The sequence below is a fragment of the Xylocopa sonorina genome, chromosome 12 (assembly GCF_050948175.1).
Source record: "Xylocopa sonorina isolate GNS202 chromosome 12, iyXylSono1_principal, whole genome shotgun sequence".
Lineage (NCBI taxonomy): Eukaryota > Metazoa > Arthropoda > Insecta > Hymenoptera > Apidae > Xylocopa > Xylocopa sonorina.
In genome coordinates this window covers 11,106,009-11,128,265 of record NC_135204.1, presented here as the reverse complement: position 1 = coordinate 11,128,265, position 22,257 = coordinate 11,106,009, and the positions used below count along the sequence as shown (strand labels likewise).

General features: G+C 50.5%; 1 protein-coding gene and 1 long non-coding RNA gene across 4 annotated transcripts in view; both read left to right on the top strand.

The window, feature by feature from the left end:
- Nucleotides 1-22,257, top strand: part of LOC143429733 (uncharacterized) — a 34,242-nt gene that overhangs the window by 315 nt on the left and 11,670 nt on the right. The window lies entirely within an intron of this gene.
- Orb2 (cytoplasmic polyadenylation element-binding protein orb2) lies at nucleotides 388-22,108 on the top strand. 3 transcript variants are annotated; one of them, XM_076905467.1, is made up of 9 exons: nucleotides 388-534; nucleotides 1,826-3,039; nucleotides 6,677-6,788; nucleotides 18,549-18,599; nucleotides 20,136-20,450; nucleotides 20,540-20,652; nucleotides 20,736-21,128; nucleotides 21,369-21,479; nucleotides 21,621-22,108. In XM_076905467.1, the coding sequence occupies exons 2-9, from the start codon at nucleotides 1,909-1,911 to the stop codon at nucleotides 21,735-21,737; spliced, it is 2,343 nt and encodes a 780-aa protein (XP_076761582.1). In that variant the 5' UTR covers nucleotides 388-534; nucleotides 1,826-1,908; the 3' UTR covers nucleotides 21,738-22,108. The 3 variants fall into 3 exon arrangements, with proteins under 3 accessions (XP_076761582.1, XP_076761583.1, XP_076761581.1); XM_076905466.1 differs by lacking the exon at nucleotides 388-534 and having other exon boundaries at nucleotides 1,569-3,039; XM_076905468.1 differs by lacking the exons at nucleotides 388-534; nucleotides 18,549-18,599 and having other exon boundaries at nucleotides 1,568-3,039.

The window sequence follows — 22,257 nt, the reverse complement described above, 5'->3', positions numbered from 1 at the left end:
CGGCTACGCGGAGAAACTACGGGGCTGGCGTTGGTGCGGTCCGCGACACGATTACAGTGTTGAAAAAGTCGGCACCGCGCACGAATCGTGTTACGCGCGACGCAAAGCCGCGAAGCTTCGCTCGTCGAATATCGCTCGTCTGGCCTTCGATCGAGAGCTGCTGCGTCGAACATAGTAGTCAGGGAACGCGGCAGCAGCAGCGGCGGCGGCGGCGGCGGCGGCGGCGGCAGCGGCGGCGGCGGCGGCGGCGGCGGCGGTGACGACGGCGGTGGCGGCGGTGGCGGCGGCTACGGCGGCGGCGGCGGCGGCTGCGGTGGCGGCGGGCAGCGGCAGTAGCAGCAGCGGACAGGCAGCCGGCCGTCCGAATGCAGACGAAGAACCCGAAACTGGCGGAACCGTTTTAAAAAACGTTCGTGGCACGTGAAAACGAACAGCAGGAGCAGTGCCGGGGGCAAATTGTATATCGCGAGTGGTCAGAGTACGCGAGTTGCCAATGAGAAGCAGCGTTAGATCGAACGAAGAAAAGTCGTGGCGGTAAGTTCGATAAACACCCATAGGAGGAGGCGAAATCATCGTGGAAAAGGAAGTGTCGAACAATTTGAGCGTGAATCTCTCCGATTCGCGATACAGTGTCGATACGGTGGTCCGTGTGTGCTCGAGCTCTAATACGAGCGAATAATACGGATCGATCGGCTGTGCGATCGCTAATCGGGAAACAGTAAAACAACGGTCGCGAGTTGCGAGTTTGCGAGTAACGACGAGGCGAGGTGTCGCGTAGCGATATGCGCTCTGGTTCTCGCGCTCGCGATGGATTTTGATGTCGTATAAAACTGTCGCGAGCCTTTTTATCAAGAATCTGTGTTCAGTGACAAGCATATCCGTGGTGTGTCGCGTGCGCTGCAACGACCAACGACGATCTCGGCCTCGTTTCGTCTAGCATACGTACGGGCGGAGTGTGCGTGCGCGTGTCTGTGCTCGACTGGCTGTGGATGCGTGTATGTGGGTGCGTGTGAAATCTAGCCGAAGGAATCGACGTATAATCGTTTCGAAACACTAAAGTTTTGTGCTGATTCGCGTCCGCTTTCGCCAATTCAAAACGATTCGATACATTCGACGAAGGGTGAATCATGTTCACCAGGATCGGGTGAACGACGCAGGAGAACGTTAAATCAGCAAACAGACCGTTCGCACGGACGGCGATGGTCGTGGCGCGGCCGGTCGTTCGATAATCAACAAAATGTTGCGGAAGTAAAGTTGTTCTAGCGTAATTTCAGCGGTTTTAACGGTTTCTCGTGTTTATAAGTCGAAGGAGAGCGACAGGGGGAGAAGAAGGTGGGCGGGAGGGACGGAGGTTAAGACGCAAAGAAAGAGAGAGAGAGAGAGAAAAAGAAAAGCAACGTATCCGCCAGGTTACGGAAGTTACGTACGAGCGAAGCGTGTCGAAGAGAAACCTGTGAAGAGGGTAGAGAAAGAGGGAGGGAGAGAGAGAGAGAGAGAGAGAGAGGGGTGAGAAAGGTTGAAAGAGGGTGAGAGAGGGAGAGAGGGAGGAAGAGAGAGAGAGAGAGAGAGAGAGAGAGAGAGAGAGAGAGAGACGAGAAAATCTAGTAAAACGTCGAAAAAAAGTAAGAAAGTCGAAATATCGGTGTAGTTTGCACAGCTTCCGGGGTTCGTGGGTGTTTTTACGCGTACACCGTGGATCGATAGTTGTCTCGCGAGCTCTCCGGTCGACGCGACTAGTCGACGACGTCCGTGCTGGCAGGAACGGCTCGATTTACCCTCGAGAACGAGTCGAAACGTACCCTAAAAGATCCTAATCGTTCGACAGGGGGAACCAAAAGGAGTTGGTCGGCGAACGGGAGCGCGATACGATTGGCAGGATACTCGCGGAACTTGGAACTTCACCGATTTATGGGGGACTTTAGCGCGGCGAGCCTCTTCCCGAGTAGCTTGTCCACCACGACAAAGTCGTCTATCGGCAGCAACGCGATTACCGCGGTAACGATAACAACGTCAACGATGCAGGACGATCTGTTGATCGAGAAACAAGCCAGTGGCAAAACAGCGCCACTGTCACCGAGTACCGCGCTGGAAACTGTCGGTGGACAAGAGAAAACGAAAGACGCTGTCGAGGTTGAGAGTATCGCAATCACGCCGACTACGCCCTCCGCTAACGAGAAGGAGATCGCGTGCAGTACCAGTTCGTCGCTCCAGGTATTTTCTGAATCCGGCAGGGTGCCAAGTTTGTGGTCCGCCCCGGATGACACCAACCTCCACGCGTTACCGGTCAACGGATCTATCGCCACCTTTCAGAACTTCCCAACCGGTGGTCCGACCGGTTTGTTCGCCGGAACTGGGCCGACCGTGTCGGCTGGCGCGCGTCGCGCTATCACGGCTAGCCACAATTTTCCGCAACAACATGGTACCGCAACCGCTCCGACCAATAGACACGGTCTTCAAGTATCGTCCGTTCAACAACAACAGCAACAACAACAACAACAACAACAACAACAACAACAACAACAACAACAGCAGCAGCAGCAGCAGCAGCAGCAGCAGCAACAACAGCAGCAGCAACAGCAGCAGCAGCAGCAACAACAACAACAACAGCAACAACAACCGGTGGCTAGCTCGCATCCGGGTGTTTACCTATCCGGGAAGGGTTACGCGGCTTGGTCCGGCGGAGGTCCGCAAGCGCCTCAACAGTGGGCCGCTGGACCACAAGCTGCCGCGGTCGCGAGTCCTGGCCTTTCACCCTGGAATCGTGGCAGATCGGTGCCGAATCTTCCTCCGTTACATTCGTCCCTTCATGCCGCTGCCGCGGTTGCGGCTGCTGCTGGATTGCAAAGCAGGAAACCGAGTCCTACGTTTCCTGGTCATCCGGGACCGACGGCCCATCCCTCTTGTATCAGTCCTGTCAAGTTTCGCAGAAGTACTTCGTACCCCGGCAAGGGCAACATATATCCGCCTCAACCAGCACCCACGTTCGAAGTTACCACCGCCGAGGACAGGGATTTGTTGCAGCTTCCACCGTTTCAGCAGGTTAGACAATGTCTCTGGATCCTTTATTTGTTTTTTATCATCCCGAATCATCGACGTTCAACTTGACGCGATGAAACGTTACGTTTCGTAGATACAAGGGAATAATATGCAATACATGGTATACAAGTAGGTGTACCACCGGTAACTTTAGCTTCCGCAGTTTCGTTGGTGCACGCACTCGATGCCAGGTTATGCAACCGCTCCGAGACGTGCGTTTAAATTTAGACGCGGTACAACGGCTGTTTCAATGGTTGCTGGCTGTGTACAGTGTGCGACATAGCCGATTTTAAACGGAACGTTGTACCTCGAAATTCGAAAACCCCTTTGAACCGTGATCGACGCGTTACGTCGAAACTAATAATGGAAGGCGCTCGTAACTTTTTTTAAAGCTGTCCGTTTTCAAGTTTCATTGGGGTGTGAGTATCGGTTTGGGAGAAGAAGAGGGAGGGAGGCGAGCGGTGGGGGGGGGGGGGAGAGAGAGAGAGAGAGAGAGAGAGAGCAGTCAAGACTTTTCCGATACTTATTTTGTCACCGATACCTGACCTAATTCCCTTCCTACGAGGCAGCTCAAACAAACAGCGTCTAGTAGAAGTTTAAGCTCAGCTATTTTAACTACTTGTCAAAAATAGATCTGCATACTTATTCAAGAGGAACGGCGGATTTCGTTCTCCGAGCTATGTTATACTTTGCCTATCTTCGTCATCGATTACATCTGTTTATTTTACGATTATACGTGTCTACCGTTCGAGGCAAGATGAACGAATGAAACACGCGAAGGTTCTCTTGATCTGCGTTAATGCGTTCTAATCCATTTATAATTTACACGAGACCTAGTTAATAGTACGTTGCGATAAAACCGGGGCAACGTGTCCGTTTCAATTGTATTTGAAAATACCTACGACTATATCGATTATTTTCTATTTGCCGAGATGCTGATAATCGTTGGACACACGTACACGCGCATCGTAGCAAAAGTTGATCAACCGATGCACGCGTAGAACCAAACTGATAATAAAGATAGCTATGTAGTGCGTATGTCGTCCATCGAAAGAAAGTTAAGTAGTAGCCGGGCGAACCATCGAACGGAGTTAAAAGAAAAAAAAAAAGGAGAAAAAAATGGCTGCGCTCGAAGTCCGATAACTCGTCGATCGTCATTCACCTTGGAAGCGCATCGGGACACGTGTTTATAGGCCAACCGCGTAACCAGAATTAACCAATCGAAGACGACTGCCGATTACGCGTGTGCTCGATTAACTCGGGTTTCCCCTTCGTTTCCTTTTCTATCGATCGCGAGAGTAAACGAAACAGATTTCGGGGTACGGGGATCGTGGATAAAAGAGAGAGAAGCCGGATTACGATCGAAGAGAGCGTCGCGTTCATTGGCGGGACATGGAACGCGTGCAAATAGGTAGGTATAAACATTTTATTGACGCCGGTTTGACGCAGCGCCGTGTTAGAAGCGACAGTGTCGGCAGATATAATGTATCGTATCGTTACGAAAGACCACGTGCATCATTCGGACGAAATGTAAATGCGAGCAACCGGGTAACCAGGTAACCCAGGTAGGCTCGAAAATTTCCCGACAACGTTCAATGGAAGTAAGAATACTAATGTTAACCACGCTCGTATCGAAATGTAGGCGGAGACACGTGGCATCTGGTATTCGAACCGAAATTGATAAGAGAGTTTGATTAAAAAGTAACTGACCGTAGATTAAACTAACGGGTGGTTCGGAAAAGGCGGTAACCGAAGAAACGCCACGGCATGGGAACTTTTTCGACTATAATTCCGATGATTCGATGGATCCGCGCGTTAACCCAATTGTTAGTTTAGATCGCCCCGGGTTGAATTCGAGACTGCGCCGGTGCAAAATGACCCGACCCGACCCGATCCGACCTGGTACGAGGTTTATAGGTCAGTCCGGTTTCGCGCGATATAGATTTTTCTCGAGCAGAGAGCACCGCGGTGTACCGGTGGCAGCCACCCCCGGCGAAATCCACGCCTCTACACACTCGGAGCTTCCCTTTTTCTCCTTCGAATCGAAATTCTCCCATCTTTTCTATCCTTATCCCATATTTTCTTCCCTATCGACGCGGAACAGTCGCGGGGAAACGGTTGTTAAGCTTGGTTGTATCGATTGGTTGCGTCAGAGAAGCTCGCAACTTATGTAACGAAATACGGTAAACTGCAACGCGTGGCGACTCTGGCGACCCTGTAGCGCCTCGCGTAACACATCGAAGGATGTATGCGCGCGACCACGCGCTCTACGTATCGAACCCCTCGGTTTGCGGTATAGCTAGGCAGGCCTGTTTGCGATTTCACCGTTCCATCCTGTGCAACTATCCTCCTCCTTTCTTCGTCCCACTCTGGAGTTTGGTTTCGTTCGCGATGCCATCGCGATCTACCGCGCCGCGCGCTCCGCTCAGCGGTGGTGACCCAGTTCGCGGTAGCCGGGCTGGAATCGGTTCTTCCGCACACGCCTCGCGGTATCCAGGTTAGACCGCGAGTCGTTGCGATCTCGGTTCTTCCTCGTTGGTTCTTCGTCACGGACGACGTATAGCCCGGTGTCTAGACGGGTGTGATGTAGTAAAATTCAATCGCAAATCGTTACTCGTCACCATTTTTACGAGCGGTGATATCATTGGAACTGGGCCAACCCCCTCGGTCACGAGTATACGCGGTTGCGATCCTCTACCCCGTTCAATATCGCGCAATTCTCTCGGCATCGCGAGTCATGCCTTTCCTTCGACGAGCAGAAGCAGCGGATGCAGATATTTGAAACGCGGAAGGAGAAGGAAGGGTGAGTGATACCGTGATGGAGCCTGCGGAGAGGTTACTGTCGACGCCCTGCCGTCGCTTCCTGGATTCCCTATATTGATTTTCTAGCGTACCTCCAGCTAGACGGAAACGGAGCGACACAGCGTTACGGGGGTAGGAAGGGGAGAAAAGTTTCCGCGCCACGTTTGTGCTCGCACACTTGGCTATGCGCGCGTGCACGAAAATCGGCTGGCAGAACGGTCTCGGTGCGCTCTCGTTCGCTCGATCCTTCGTTCGCGCTTGCGTCGTGACACGTTTCGCGGCAATATGTACGCCTGGAGAACCAACAAGCAGGGATCCCGAGTTGGTATACGCGGGGGTGGGGTGTTGGTTGAAGTATCGGTGTGCCACGTAGGAGGGTTGCAGGTACTATACCAGGAAGAACCGAATGCGGAATAAAGAGGAGGTGGGGCTATCTTTCCCGCATCCACCCGTCGATGAAAGACAGAGACGGCCGAGAGGAGTTAGAGAAGAATTATTCGACACTCTCCCCCCACCGTTTCGCTCTCCTCGTTTCGTCTCCACCTTCTACACCAGCAGCAAGATCCTTCTTCGCGTTACCAGCCATCTTTCGTCACCGTTTAGATTTAGGCTTCGAATACAAATTTCTAGCAGAGAGTACTGGGTACACCCCTTTTAGCGGGTGTACGGTCCCGTTCTGCGTGAAATGCTTTCCACTACCATCCGTCCAGTAGTAGAGGACAACGCGTGGTCAGACAACCGTTCCTTTCTACGTTCGTTTGTACGTGACGCGAGTAGAGACATTTATTTATTTCGTTCGATATCGAATAATGGACCGATTCTGTAAATATCTTTGCAGGATCGTATGACGGCTAATGGGAATTCACCGTTGGACAGTATGAGGACGTTGGAGCATTACTTGACCGACATCATGCGAGCTGGTACAGCGGATACTCCGGAGCACGTGAAAGGTGAGTCGATTTACATCCGATAGCTAATCGTTCGACGCGAATCGTTCCCGGCTCCCTTTCACGCCAAGTCCAACCACCCTGTGTCTGCGAGCTTCGGCAACTCACGGACAGCCGATCTCGCGGCCGTAGTCAAGGGCAAGGGTGCCTCTTCTTTTTTAGAGCTCGCTCGCGGTTAACAGACCGAAACCGTACGACGACTAGCCGACAGAACCAGAAGGGTAATAAAGACCGACGAAATGTCTCGGATTTTCATCTTCGAATTGAAATTTCGACCGTTCTGAATTTGTACTAATGAAACATCAAGTTGCATACCGCGGCCTGCGACCTGCCCGATTATGATAACGATCCATCGAGGTCGAGGTCGGGGTCGGGGTCGGGGTCGGGGTCGGGGTCGGGGTCGAAGTTGGAGTCGGTGTCGGGGTTCGAAGTGAATCCGTTTCAAAGAAAAATAGATCGTACCGACAACTTTCTATAGATTTCGAAATGAAAGTGGAAACGATGAAGAAGAAGAAGAAGAAAGCTGTCGGCTGAAAATGAGTAACAGGGTTGAGGATAGAATAGGATAGAGTCTTTATTCTAGAACAAAAACCTCTCTCGAGGCATTGTAAGGTTCCGCTGAGTGGGCGTGTTCGTTACGACGCCATGTTTGAAAGTGTCAGCACGACACTTTAAATTGCGCGCTACAGTAGTAGGTCAAGTCGCGGAAAATCCGAATACAACCTCGAAATGGCAACGATATAGGTGCACGTTACCAATCCCTTTGCCTTCTATCTTCTAAACGAAGCGAAACACTCTCTTCTAGTCTGCGGATCTAACTACCTCTTATGGAATCTTCTGAAAATGAAAATTCTGCGAAGAAAAGAAAGGAGGAAGAACACGAAGGACGAGCGACTAATCGAATACGCATTGCCATATGTATATACTTACGTATAGGTATGTAGGCGCGCACGAGAGTAATTATATAGTTCTGTGCAGCCAACTTTCTTGAATCGTCCTTGAACGATTGCATTCTCCGACCTATATATTGCATATATATTAGAGGTACGCGTGTCGTAACCGTAATCGGTTGGTAACGCCTGGACTACGTCGGGATTCTTAGAGGGTGGTTTTTTTCGACACCGCTCTCTACCTACGGTTTCGTTGGATTCTGCTTTACTTGTAGCGTACAATCGTGTATGAGAAAAGAGTTCTTCTTGTGCCTTGCAAAACAGTGATCCCTCGGTGCGGCTGTCATCGATACCATTATTATAGTAATGGCAAGTAGTGTCCACACGCGTATAGTTGCGACGAGTTATTACGAGTTGCCACCGCGTCTGCCTGTTATAGGCACGCATCGAGTTCGAATTATGCGACGAGATGACTCAAGGAGGACGGCAGTTAACCATTATCGATTACCAGCAAGTTGCAAGCGTAAACTGGCTCCCTCTTAAAAGAATCAAAGATTTAAACTGTTTGTTTTTTCCTATCGCGTCGTAGAACGTGGATAGAATAGCTGGGCCTGTATTATTGGAGATAATAATCTCGAAAAAAGAAGGAACGGTCCAAGCAATAAGCCTGCGAGAGACCATTGCCAAGTATTATTCGACTGAAATAACAGCAACGGATAATCACGATCAAACGATCGAAGAATTTGAGATACGTGTGATATTCTAAAGGGAATTTTCACGAAAGATGGATGGAATTTCTCAGGCAGTCGTGATCGATTCTACGGTGACTGATACCGACCGAGTACGCGCGCACGTGATTTGCCGAAACGACTATTGCAGAAACTATTGCAGAAAAGATGTATACTGCCATCTTTAGGTGATTTCGAAAAGGAACCAGAAGCTGCGTATCGTGCAACCGCGCGCTCTACGTTCGAATCTATAGTTGAAAGTTAAATTTGAACAGAAGCGAGAAATCGTGTGTAACTTTAACGAGAGAATCGACGCCTTGGTGCCGATAATAGATAGAAGAACATTTAAGTTCAACAGGTACACAGAGCGATTTCGATCCTCGCGCAACCTGTACCCAACTATGTCTCTTTAGGAACGTTATATTCGGAACTGACCGTGCAAAATGGCACAAGGGCTTATTTAAATTCGATTGGAATTGGCTGGTTGCCTGTTGACCAACTGCCACCATCAGCCGCATTGCAGTGACCTGCAACGTTGCGTATCGAGTAGGACAGTGGTAATTTCCAACCTCTGCTCTCTCCTCTATCCTCTATATCATCTCCTTCTCCTCTGTTTCTCTACTGTTTCGTTCCGTTCCTCTTCTCCTTTCTCCGAGTTCGTTCGACGTCAATTTTTAGGTTTCGCCGATTTGCTCGTTATTTCTCTTGACCACGGTCAAATTATAAATAAACATTTACACCGGCATCCAACAGTAGCAGCAGTACCGAGCGACCCTTTGTATCATCGGTCCCGTGCCATTAGCGGCGTATATTTAAGCCGCTATACACGCCGTCGATGGAACAAAGCTCCGCAAATATCCTGGGGGACAAAAGGCTTACGTCAAAGAATAAAAAAAGGGTAAAAGGGTGCAAAGAGCGAGAGTGGATGAAAGCGCTTAGCGGACGAACGAACGAACGAACGAACGAACGAACGACACACACGCTCGACGATGCGACTCGTTCCGTCGGTCGTTCCGGATCGGCCAGCCGCTCCGGGATACCGGAGAAATTCTTTTCCTTTCTTTTTCTTACCCTTGCACTTGATATCTATCAAGGTCGTCTTGTTCATTTTCTCTCTCTGTCCTTTTCCTATTGTTCCTTTCATTTTCACTCGGCGATCGTATCGATGGAAAACAGATTCGGAGGGAATACGTATACACATACGTCTAGAGGTACGCGTAAGGTACGAACTTTGCGTGTACGGTCATTGGACGCGGAAATCCTCGTACGACGAATCACGTTCGAACGACGTCCACCGATTTGGGAAAGCGAAAAGGGAAAACGGGCGACAAAAATTCCTTACGTAACTCGGATCCATCGTGTGGCAAGATTGTGCGGGGAAGAGCGGGGGGAAACGAAAGAAGCCCAACGTATAATGGAAGAACAGCTATTATATAAATTCAAGGATACCGTGCTGTGCGCAGTATCGAGTATCGTTGAGTATTCGTTACGCGTTACACCATTTCGATATTAAACCTATCGGTACCCCTATTTTATTCCACGTGTCCAACTAGACCTGATGGTAGAGTAGTAGTTTTAAGCGATGGTCTCGGGAAAGGTTAATGTACTCGATCGGTCGTTTCGTGAATTAAATATTTCCCTGTAATTGTAAACAGTGAACAGATGTTGTTGGTGCAATCCCAAGTTAAACCCGATATCAGTTTTGGGCGTGTATCGCGTTATCTCGTGGAACGCGCGCGCTACATAGTTTTCGCAGCCCTCCCAGTCCGTCCGCGTGTCTCGGTAAACGCCGCGTTCTCTTCTTTGCAATTAAGCGGACTCTTATTTCCCGTGAAATCACGGCGTGATCCGTTACGTTTTCTCAGGTACTTTGAACCCTTTCTTTTCTTTCTTTCTTTCTTTCTTCCTCGTCAATCGAGCAGAAAATCATGTACGACTATGCAGGTACGAGGTATATACGGACCGATTAATGCGTTCTCCGTCTCGGTCGTCGACCGACGCGTTCCGTTCGTTACGTAAGAAGACCAAAAATAAGACAACTCTCGGGGGAGAGAGAGAGAGAGAGAGAGAGAGAGAGAGAGAGGTAAAATTCCAATTGTTCAGGTTGGGTATATCTCCGATTCGAATTTGTTTTGCGACGTATCGTACGACAATGTGTATGACGACGACTACGAAATACGAAACTACTTACGCACATGTGTGCATACGTATATACGTAGAGAGTAGGTAGAGTAGGTACGCGTGTTGTACTTTTATCGGATTTGTCGAAGCGCGGGACTAAGCGGGGGTGGGTGGGGGGTTCGTAGCGCGCCGATAGCGAGCCACGTTTTCAAACACGTACACCTACGTAACACGTAGTAAGCGATAGACGAATAGATCGTCGTACGGCTGCTAGCTGCAATTAGACGTAGAGCTGTTTCGGCAGTCAGCTGGTCGTCCGATTGATCGGTACTCGTGCCCCGCACGGGTAGCCCAGAACTGGAGTGAGTCGAAGCTTGGGATTCCAACTCGAGGGAACAGATATGCAACGAGCAAGCTGGCTGCGTAATGGCCGGACACGATGAGCACAGACCAATATCTAAATTTAGATGCGCTCGCACCGCTTACTTCCGCTTATTTTAGCTAAGGAGCCAACCGATTCAGTCAAGAAACAATTCGCGCTTCGTTACTTTCCTCCTTCGTTCGACACATTTGACCACACCTTCACCTGTATTTCGTAATACCTCCAATCATCTGGTCGATGGTATATAAAATAAAATATCCACGCGAAGACATTGAGACAAGATTGGGGCAATTTACACGAAAAGAAATGGAATAATGAACGACCGGTACCGATTGGTTCGGTACTGGCAGTTGTCAGTCGGGCATTGCGCGAAACACGTAGCCTGGCCATTTGGAGAACAACGTATTCTCCGAATACGATCGTCGTTAATAGTCGGTCAGAGCGGCAAAGCCCGTGTGAATCGATGTGTCGTACGCTTGTTTCTCGACGTTCGATGCTCGGTTATGTAACGGGTGTGCGTCACAAAACGCCGTATACACACGAACGACTACGTATCATTTCGATGTGTCGTCGTGTTGCTGCCGTTGAACAGCGAGGCGAGCGCTAATAATTGTGCCGTTTAACCTTGGGCATCGATCAGAGCATCCTTCGTATCGGTGCACGACTCTCGGTTATCCGACGACGGTTACACATATGTGCACATCTACTCATACTTACTTCCTTCCTTACTTACTCATACACTTGCTTGCTTATTTACAGTAGATTGTGCACTGTGCATCACTCACCGCGATGATACACGGTGAGCAACAATTTGAAGAGATTCGATGCATATGTGACGCGATGCAAAATTGTTACCGTTGAACGCTGTTTCTAACGCTTTCACGCGACTACTAAGAGATAGATAAATATCTATGTATCCGTGTAGTATAAGCTTTAAGGTATTCGTGTTCCCTCTCTGGTTCTCTCTTCCTCTCTGTATGCGCGCGCACTTGGAATCGTCCGCAAACGAGAGCGAATACAAGCACGCTTAACATTGATTTGGTACACTCGCGCAATTTTTCCTCTACTATGTTTTTGTAAACGTGAAGCTGAATTCGCGTAACACGCGTTACGTAATTTTAATACACGTATGTAGGTATTTGCAGTGATACGCGATAAAAGAGTGTAACGATGACATACGTTATTCGCAGATCGAAATACGACGATGGTGTAAGTGTCGTTTCGAATTAGGAGGAAATTTATGGATAGTATGTACGCGAATAATCGCATCCAGATCTATAGGAGGCATACGTTCGATTGAATTTCGTGGAGAAGCTGACACGCGAGCGAAAAATCCAACGATAGGGAGCGGAGGTGACGCGACGCGGCGCATCGAATCGTCGACGTTCGCGTATTACGCGATGTCACGTGTACAGAGAAACGCGCGCATAAGCGGTACACTCGCGAGCAGACAACCTTGAGCGTATTATCGAGTTCCTCCGCGTGTTCGCCGTTGCACAGGATCGAATGAAACGTTACGACATTTTTCTCGGTTACAGAGAGTAAAACGGGGGAATAATTTTTCGTAAATATGTAATTTCTAATCTAGATAGCCTCGATCGATGGCCGTCGACGATGCGAGCAACAAGGAAAAAGAAAAACGAACGGTTGGATGAGTGCTAGGTGTACATCGGCGACACTGGATGCACGCTGACGTGTCGCGCACGCTCGTTTTTGAGTCATCGGGTTTCAATGCTGAGCCAGCAGCGAACGATGGGCCAATAAGACCGCGCTACCAAGAGGTCGCCCGCGCGGAACGTACGATTCCCATTTTTAGTTCTATTACATTGTATGTGGTACATACATGCCGTCTACGATATGTTCCTTCTTGGCTGCTTCTTGACACGCGCACGCCTGTCTTGTACTTGCCGATACAAACTGCTTGTCTCTTTTGCTTCTCTCTTTGACGCGAACCCTACCTTAACCCCATGGTAACCGCTCTAAGAATCGTAGTTCAGGATCGTACTCGATGATAATCGCGCCCACCGACTTGGCAGTATCGATGACCGTTTGGTACGCTTGTAGGTGCGCGACCAAAGATTCGAGGTCGCTGCACGTTCAAATATCAGCAGGGTGATTAATTATTGATAAAAGGTTAAATGAAACGTAGAAAGATTGAAAATGTTGCGGGCGGGCATTTCGAGGTGTACTTCGTCCCTGGTGCCCTCCCTCTCTATCCGTCTATCTCATAAGCCCCTTTAACGCGCGTATGCGTGCATGCATGCGTAGCTGAATGAGCGCGCACACACTCGATGTCGTTCGTATAAGGCGCTTTCTCGGTGTCTCGATCGCTAGGTATGGCAAGCGATTTGGATCGGCTAGGACGTGGCGCGGCGCCATCGATCCTTCTCGCGCGCGTGCTCGGGCACGGGCACGGGCACGGGTACGGGTGCGGGTACGGGTGCGGGTACGGGTGCGGGTGCGGGTGCGGATGCGGGTACGGGTACGGGTACGGGTACGGGCACGAGCATGAACACGGACATCACGGGACATGCTCGTACGCACATCGTAACGCACATGCGCACTGTCCGAGCAGTACACGATTATCTATACGCTTATCGCTATATACTATATACTGACACGAGTATGTACCGTGTACATAAGTAACTAAGTGCGTAAGTGAGTAAGTAAGCAAGTAAGTAAGTGCAATACATGTGCATATGTACATGTTTCTCGCGATGGCTTCGCTTCGTTCCGGCGTTGTTCGTTTCGGTTCGCTTCGCTTCGTTTCACCCCACTCCGGGGCACGTTCGTTTCGCCTTGTCTCGCAACGCCTCGCCGCGCCACCGCTCTCTACCGGTTTCCTCCCACGCCTGGGGGCCATAGACCATCGCGGAGCAGCCATTCCTTCGGCGAGTCTCGAACGGGGAGGACTGTATCTCGTGTCCACGCGCTACGCAATCGTACTCTGAACCGTAACAGTGACCGCAACCGTGTAACCACGCCTTCTTCCAAAAACAAACACAGTCGATTGTGCCGCGTACGTTTGCCGGAAGTCGAACGAATCGGATATCCGAGAAGAAAGCGGCAAATCGGGAAGGAAAAGGAGGACGATCTGTTTTCGAGCCGGAGCTAAGCGTTGCGCACGCGCGCGCGCGCGCGCGCCTGTCTATGTGTGCCTGTATCCGTAGAATCGAAGGAAGGTGGACGCGCGGCAATTTTTCCGTTCGTACCGCTGGTATCGCGTAAACTCTCCCGTTGTAGTAATTAACGCTATTTACCTGTTGTTTTACCGCATTTGTCGGTCACGAGATACATCGTTCAGTCTTCCGGTGATCACGGTTGGAATAGAGGTTCGTGTCGAATACGGTCGTTTGGTTGTCATGTGGTTGGTGAAACATAAGGAAAGATAGCGGGTCGTTGTGCGAAGAGGAAAGTGTATGACGTGTAGCAGTGTGAAATCGAAGATCGTTTCGATGTGCGGCGCTCAGTGACTCGATAGCCGAGGAGGAAGATTTATCTGAGTTTCATCGGAAAACGGTACCTCGGTAGCAGCAGCAACAGCAGCAGCAGCACCAGTAGCAACATCAGCAACCTCGACACCGCCACCGTCATTACTACCACCACCGCCGCGGCCGCCACCACCACCACCACCACCACCACTACCACCACCAAAAACAACAACGACAACGACGACAACAACAACAACAGCAACAACAACAGTAGCAGCAGCAGCAACCGTAGTAGTAGTAGTAGTAATAGTAGTAGTAGCAGCAGCAGCGATAATAGGTGTAGTAGTAGCAGTAGTAGTAGTAGTAATAGTAGTAGTAGTAGTAGTTATAGTAGTAGTAGTAGCAGCAGCAGCAGCAGCAGCAGCAGCAGCAACAACAACAGCAGCAGTAGTGGTGGTAGCAATAGTGGATTGGTGGTCCGGTACTTCGGTCTGGCTGTTCGTGTCCCCGTCAGTGTGCCGTGTTCTTATCCGTATGTGTGTTGTGCATAAACTCGAAACTTCCGATGCTCTAATCGGGTCCCGTTGCGCGCAGTCGCTCCGTTTCGTCCGCGCAGTGTCGAACCTATCGAGGGTCGAGAGTCGTTTGCCGAGGTGAGGTTCAAAGTGCGCCACCATCGTGGCCGGGACGTGCGGACGAAAGGGGGGAAAGACGGAAAGAGGTTGAGAAGAAGAGGTAAAGCGCGCGGGAGAAGAAGCGAAGAGGTGTTCCGATCGGGGCAACCACGAAGCATCGCGTCCACAGATTGACCGCAATCGGATCGTACGCTGAACCGCGTAGTGGAAGAAGATGTTTCGCGCGTACGGCGCTGCGCCGGCTGAGACACCTTCAACCGCCGATATCTATCCATGGTCCACAACGTTCCTCAACAAAGGTTATACCATTGAATCGCCTGTAGTTGCCGTAGGTTAGTCACGAGCGATCCTGGCATTCGTACGGAAACGCAGGAAGAATTTACCGAAGCGAGCGTGAGTCGCGGGTTCCGATTCACGATTCTTCGCTCCCGACTCCCGGGCACGGTGACGCAACCGCTCTTCGCGTTGCTTGGCCGGCCGTTTTCGGCTCGAGCCAAGAGTTCGTCGACGCGTGTGTGTCATGCCACGTGATCGTGGCTCGCGCATCGCGCATCGTGTTCCGCAGCGAACGTTTTCGTTGCCGTTTTCGTCCCGATCGAGCAAACGGGAAAAGATCGCTGGCTCTTTCATCTGATTTACACCGTTCGAATTCCCACTCTCGTGACAAACCTACGCTACTTTTCACGGTGGGAGTAGCCGGTGTACGATGGGGGAGAGGGGGTGGGGGGCTAAAAAGAAGACGAGTCGTTGATAAACAACCATCGGTATCTGACGGATGGGTTCCTCGTCGATTCGTGCATCTTTCATACGTTTGGTTCGTCGAAGAGTCGAGAATGCGTATACTTTCGCGTTGAAAATTATTCGGATACAACGGAATTACGCGCTGGATACGATACGAGCCGGATGCGCGTATCCATATACCCGGTGGTGCACGCGGTCCGAACGTCTCGAACGGAGTTATCCGTTGGTTAAAACGTAAAAGAGTGTAGCCCTTTAAAGTTTAAAAGGTTCGTCCCTCCGGTAGGTCAGGTGCCGCGCACCTGTTTCACGCTCGAGCCGAGAAAAGCACGCGCGCACGCGCTCCCTGCACTGAAACCGGGTACCCCAGATCATGATACTCGACGAACCGAAACTTGCGTCACACTAAAATCGATACTATTCCTACTCTCCATCCCGTTGTTCGTCTGGCATAACTCCTCCGTCTTCTCGACGGCGTCGCCCAGCGTTTCAATCGAGTCCGATTCGTACTCTGAAACCGTCATGGAGTACCTTGACCCGCGCAACTTTGTTGTATCCTACCTGTTGAAAAAAGTTCTGATTTTACTGAGAAGTGGCAGGACTTGGGTGAGCGCGTGATCGTGAAACGCGTGTACACGCAAGCACGATGCGTGATAAGGGAAACCCATAACCCACTGATGAAACGGATCTGACTGATCGCAAAGTCAAGTAGCGAGAATGTTGAGCTCCCGGTAGGTAGGTGGATAGGTAGGTAGGTAGGTAGGTAGGTAGGTAGGTAGGTAGGTAGGTAGGTAGGTAGGTAGGTAGGTAGGTAGGTAGGTAGGTAGGTAGGTAGGTAGGTAGGTAGGTAGGTAGGTAGGTAGGTAGGTAGGTAGGTAGCTAATCGATAGACCGGTGGCATCGTTAGCCCGCCCCTGCTTACTGGCTGACGGTTCGATGAACGTAAATGTAAATGGGACGGGATATTTCTCTTTCGCTGAAGAAACAGGCGCGAGGATAAAAAGAGGATCATCGGCTAGATAGCAGATCACCGGTCGTATCGTATTTCCAGTTGTTAGCTATCTGACTTTTGGCTAATCGATTTCCATACACTTTTATTATACGTTTCAATGATCGATAGTTAATCCCCCTCCCTTATTGAACTTAATGCCCCTTTCTCGATTGCGCTCTTTCTCAACGACGAGTCGTTGTCGCAACAGCCTCGACCGACTTTCGAAAACGACGCGACGGCGTCGACACCGACACCGCCACCGCTACCGCCACCGCCACCGCCGCTGCCATCGACACCGACACCGATACCGATACCGATACCGATACCGATACCGATATCGATACCGATAGCGACACCGAGGTTTATCGCGGAACGTTTTCGTTAGCCTAATACCACGTTGCGATAGGTGTACGCATGGATATAGGTATAGGCATAGATACGCGCATAGATAGGAGCGTTTAAACTAACGCGAATTGGATAAAACGCGTCTCGCAATGTGAAAACAGGCAGGATCGAACGATCGTGTTGGACGGTTAGCTCCGTTATCTCGCGTTTCTTTAGTTCGTTCGGTGATTACGACGCGTTACGTAAAAGTAACAATGAGTAATTACGCAACTACTACGTTATGCATAGCTATACCGTGGAGGCGCGAGGAAAGTTGTCAAATGCGACAAGTAAGCGACAGTAAGTAGTTGGTTGGTTGGTTGGTTGTTTACTTAGGTGGAGCGAATAGGTAACGACACTGGCATCGTTGCGCAAAAACTTCTCTTTCCGCGGTCTAGGAAAATTGGAGATTTTCCGTGGATTCGCAATTTCCATAGAAACAACTACATAGAAATATTCGTACGACTTGGAACGTTATCGCGAATCACCGATAAGATATAAATTTGGTTCCCTAGCAGTAGTAGCGCAGGTACGCGCGTGCATAGGTTATGTCGTTCGGTCGATTTTCTTAGGACTACGGCGACGATGATAGCCAAGATAAAAGTTTCTCAGGAGTGAGTCGCAAGCGAGCAGCAGGTACGGGCTACGCATGTCAACCGGAGGGCATTCAACTATCGATCGCATAGTTTCAGCTACCCTCTTCCGAGCCGGATCCGACCGCTCTCTCTCTCTCTCTCTCTCTCTCTCTCTCTCTCTCTCTCTCTCTCTCTCTCTCTCTCTCTCTCTCTCTCTCTCTCCCTCCCTCCCTCCATCTTTTCGTCGTAGTTTCGGGGATCCCGGCAATTCGGCGATGCGATACGACACCGCAGACCGTAGAGAGACGGAGGTGAAAATGCTTATGCGGGTCAGCTGATCGGACGACGCACGTGTAACCGTATAGATAGATAGATAGATAGATACGGTGCATACGTTATACGTATACGTATAACGTTTTCGTTCGAATTGCCTCGTTTGCAATGACGGAAATAGTTAGTTCTGGTTTTCGCATCTCGAACCGGCCATCGAATAGAGAATAAGATGTCTCTGGTTCGGCCGGTATTTCGTAATCGGTCCGTGGTGTGCGGGTGGGAGAGAATAAGGCCGCTTTCGGTGATCCGTGCGATCCGAGGACAAAGTAGTCCTCGAACGTGTTATCTACGCAACACTTTCACCGAGCGAGCTACGAGACGACAACGATTTCGTTTCGATCGTAGCTATGAATTTCCACTATCCGAGCTCTCGAACCGATACAGAACGCAGGAAGAAAGAAAGTTCTTTAGAAATAAGTGAAAATGAATTAGGAATTACGACTCGCGTTCGTCGAGCAACCTTGAACGATCGAAAGGCCGAGTCGGCGCACCGCGCGAACCCTCGATCCTCTCGTTACCGTTCCCATCGAAAGACTAATCTCTCTTCTGTTTCAGGATACATGAATTGCAATGCTAGCACCCTGCAGTCCTTCGCGCAACTGCACGGTAAGTGGAAAACTGACCAGTTGTACGTAAAAAAGTGAACAAAATCGCTTCTACGTATCTCCTTCGCCGATTGAACGAACCTATAAAGCAGCACCGCATCGAAGTCAAGGCGCGAGAATTTTCCTTGTCCCAGATTCCTAGGATCCTTGGCAAAGTTTCGCATGGTTGACGTTGTTGAGCGATCGTCCGTCATAGGTATCCCATCGATTCGAGTCCGAGTTTAATCGAATGTACGGGAAAAGATGCCGAGACGCGTTACTAACGTTTCAGGTTGCGCAAGAGTTCGGAAAAGTCACCGTGGTCCGCTTCTTATACCTACACTCGATAATTCGAATCGGCGCGGCGGTTATTAGGAAGCGTAAGGGAGTGTGCCCCGGTAGAAGCTCCGTCGAGAAGGGCTGAGCGCGAGTACAGAGCACCAGTAGAGAGCTGTACGACGAGTAGGTAGAAGAGGTATAGAGGTGTGTAGCTGCTCTCGAGACGCGCGCTCGTTAATTCGAGGTAGAATACTCGAGGTCGTATTTTTTTACCACTGCTTAAAATAAAGCTAAAATAAGGTAAGGGCATTTGGTAAAAAAAAAAATAAAAAAAAGAAAAAAAAAAAAAAAGAAAGTCGCGTGACCAGCTCTCCCTCGATCTTCGAAACGAGCAGAGTCTCGTTCGTTTGGTTACCTAGCGAGTGGTCACGTCTATTTTTATCCTCTCGGCCCCGCGATCGGTGACGTCGCGGAAAAGCACCGTGAACGCGCGTTCCTCCGTTCTTCGCGGAATACGTATCGGCGCGGCAAAGAGAAACCATCATCCCGCGTGGACACGATGGTAGAGAAGACACCGGGGTCGTTCACCTTGTTCACCTCTTCGTTCGGGTTTCGCGCGTCTCTCCGCGTTTCTTTAAACGGAGAAACGGAGCCGAAACGACCCCCTGTCGTTTCGTATGTGTATATCATAATTCCGTAGCAAAACGCCCGAAATGATTCGAGGGAACACACCGCGCGACACGGGGCGTACGACGCGACGAGGAATAGAGTAGCGGTAACGGTCACAGAGGGGGGTTGTTAGCGCTACCTGTAATATTGATCCGCACCGAACCCGGTTGCGTCAGTGGCGCGCGTGTAACGCGCGCGGATCTTCTTCTCCGTAGTTATAAATGTATATATTAGATGTATATGTGACCACTTTTCGGTGGTTTCTCTCGTCCGTGTTCGGATGGAACGAAAGACGATCGTGCGACGACGTTGCGCGGGGGCAGGTAATCGATAAAAGTAAAAGAATAAGGAAAAGAAAGATGAAGATCGAGCGATCCGAAACTCGATTGTTCCGCTCGGCGGAGATTGCGCCCGTTCTAACGAGAAGAGCGTGTACATATTCGAAACGCGTAACGCATATTCGTCGCGAGCGGCATGGCAACGTTCATTAGAAGAGCGAGATTCCCGATCAGAAGAAGATACAGTGAGATTAAGAATAATTGGAGAGTGGGTGAGATAGAGACGGAGGACCGGCTAAATATATCTGGGGGATATGTGGTGTGATTTTCAGGCAAGTCTCCGTTCTTCCCAAGCCTAGAGGATCAGAGCGGCGGGACTCTGTTAGAGGATCCGAACGCGGCGGCGAGCCAATTGGACGGGGTCGGTGTCGGCGTTGGAGTCGGTGTCGGCGTCGGAGTCGGTGTCGGGGTCGGGGTCGGGGTCGGGGTCGGGGTCGGCGTCGGTGTCGGTAGCGGCATAACCGGGTCTCAGACAGCGCCGCTCTCCTCGCCGAGTCGAAGCAGTCCGCATAGCCAAGGGAGCGAGACCGGAGAACGATTCTCGAGGAAAGTGTTCGTCGGCGGCCTGCCACCGGACATCGACGAGGGTAAGCACCAACCAATTATATCTATGCAGTATACTCTCGTTTAATCGAAAGTTGAATTCGTATCGCAACAAAAGTTGTACGTATTGCAGAAGAGATAAAAGCCAGCTTCCGTCGTTTCGGATCGTTGGTCGTCGATTGGCCTCACAAAGCCGAGAGTAAATCTTATTTTCCGCCAAAGGGATACGCTTTCCTGCTTTTCCAGGTATGAATATCTCGAAGATTAACCAAGATTACGAATTCCGATCATGTTTTGTTTGAACCCTTCCCACCCTCCTCCGATCGTAGGACGAAGCGTCCGTGCAACAGCTGATCGACGCTTGCATCCAGGACGAGGAGAAATTATATCTGTGCGTCAGCTCACCGACGACCAAGGATAAACCGGTGCAAATTCGACCGTGGCGATTGAGCGACGCGGACTTTGTGCTGGACGCCTCGATGCCGCTCGACCCACGGAAAACCGTGTTCGTCGGTGGCGTACCACGGCCTCTGAAAGCCGTCGAGTTGGCGATGATCATGGACCGGCTATACGGAGGCGTTTGTTACGCTGGTATCGATACCGACCCCGAACTGAAGTATCCGAAAGGAGCTGGCAGGGTTGCTTTCAGTAATCAGCAGAGCTACATAGCTGCCATATCGGCCAGATTCGTTCAGTTGCAGCACGGCGACATTGACAAGAGAGTAAGTGTACGCGATGATAACGTTGCCAACCTACTCCATCGAGTCACCGTACGCGGCGATTCGATCGTTTTCCTCGTTTCGTTTCGTCTCGTCTCGTCTCGTCTCGTCTCGTCTCGTCTCGTCTCGTCTCGTCTCGTCTCGCCTCGTCTCGCCTCGTCTAGTCTCGTCTAGTCTCGTCTAGTCCCGTCTAATCTCGTCTCACCTCGTCTCGTTTCTTTCATTCTGTCTTTCCACGCACAGGTCGAAGTCAAACCGTACGTTCTGGACGATCAGATGTGCGACGAGTGTCAGGGACAACGTTGCGGAGGCAAATTCGCGCCGTTCTTCTGCGCGAACGTTACCTGCCTGCAGGTAAATATATTCCTTCCGTCTATCGTTCTCGTCTCATCCAATGCAACGACAACGAACGAGAGAACCGAGCGAGAACTGCGAACAGCGCCGTGAAACGCGCGAAATTTATATTTATATTAATTTTGTGTTTTCTTGTTCCAGTACTATTGCGAGCACTGTTGGGCGACGATTCACTCACGGCCGGGTCGGGAGTTCCACAAACCGTTGGTGAAGGAGGGTGCGGATCGACCACGAGCCGTGCCTTACCGCTGGTGTTAACCCCAGCTGCGTTCTCCCTAATTATCTCGCAACCCCCTAGCTAATTAACTTGTACCACTTGTACCACTTCTACCACGTACCAGCCCCCAGCCCCAACACCACCCCCGTACGAGAACCACCGCCCTATCGGCCCACCCGGTCGTTCGTTCGATCCCCACCCCGACGCTCACTCGTCTCACGCTCCTTTACTCGCCATACACTCTTACACGCTGCCTGTCTCGCTCGAGACGCAGCCCGAAACGCGAAACCGCTATTACCGCTACTCTATATATCCATTCACGATCCATTCGATCGTCGGTACGATCGACGGTGTACCGTTATTCTACTTACTCTACTACTCTCGCTATTATCCCTGTTCTCTCTCTCTCTCTCTCTCTCTCTCTCTCTCTCTCTCTCTCTCTCTCTCTCTCTCTCTATTACCACCATCACCACGATATTACTATTCCAAACTGTCTCCGTTGAATCTACCACTATCCGCTACTGCTACCATGGACGCGATTGCCGGTTACTCAGCGGACAA

Coding starts and splice junctions, on each gene's coding strand:
- Orb2 (XM_076905467.1), top strand. CDS start 1,909: ATGGGGGACTTTAGCGCGGCGAGCCTCTTCCCGAGTAGCTTGTCCACC. Junction 18,600..20,135: donor GTCCTTCGCGCAACTGCACG/GTAAGTGGAAAA, acceptor TGTGATTTTCAG/GCAAGTCTCCGTTCTTCCCA. Junction 21,129..21,368: donor ACGGCGACATTGACAAGAGA/GTAAGTGTACGC, acceptor TTCCACGCACAG/GTCGAAGTCAAACCGTACGT.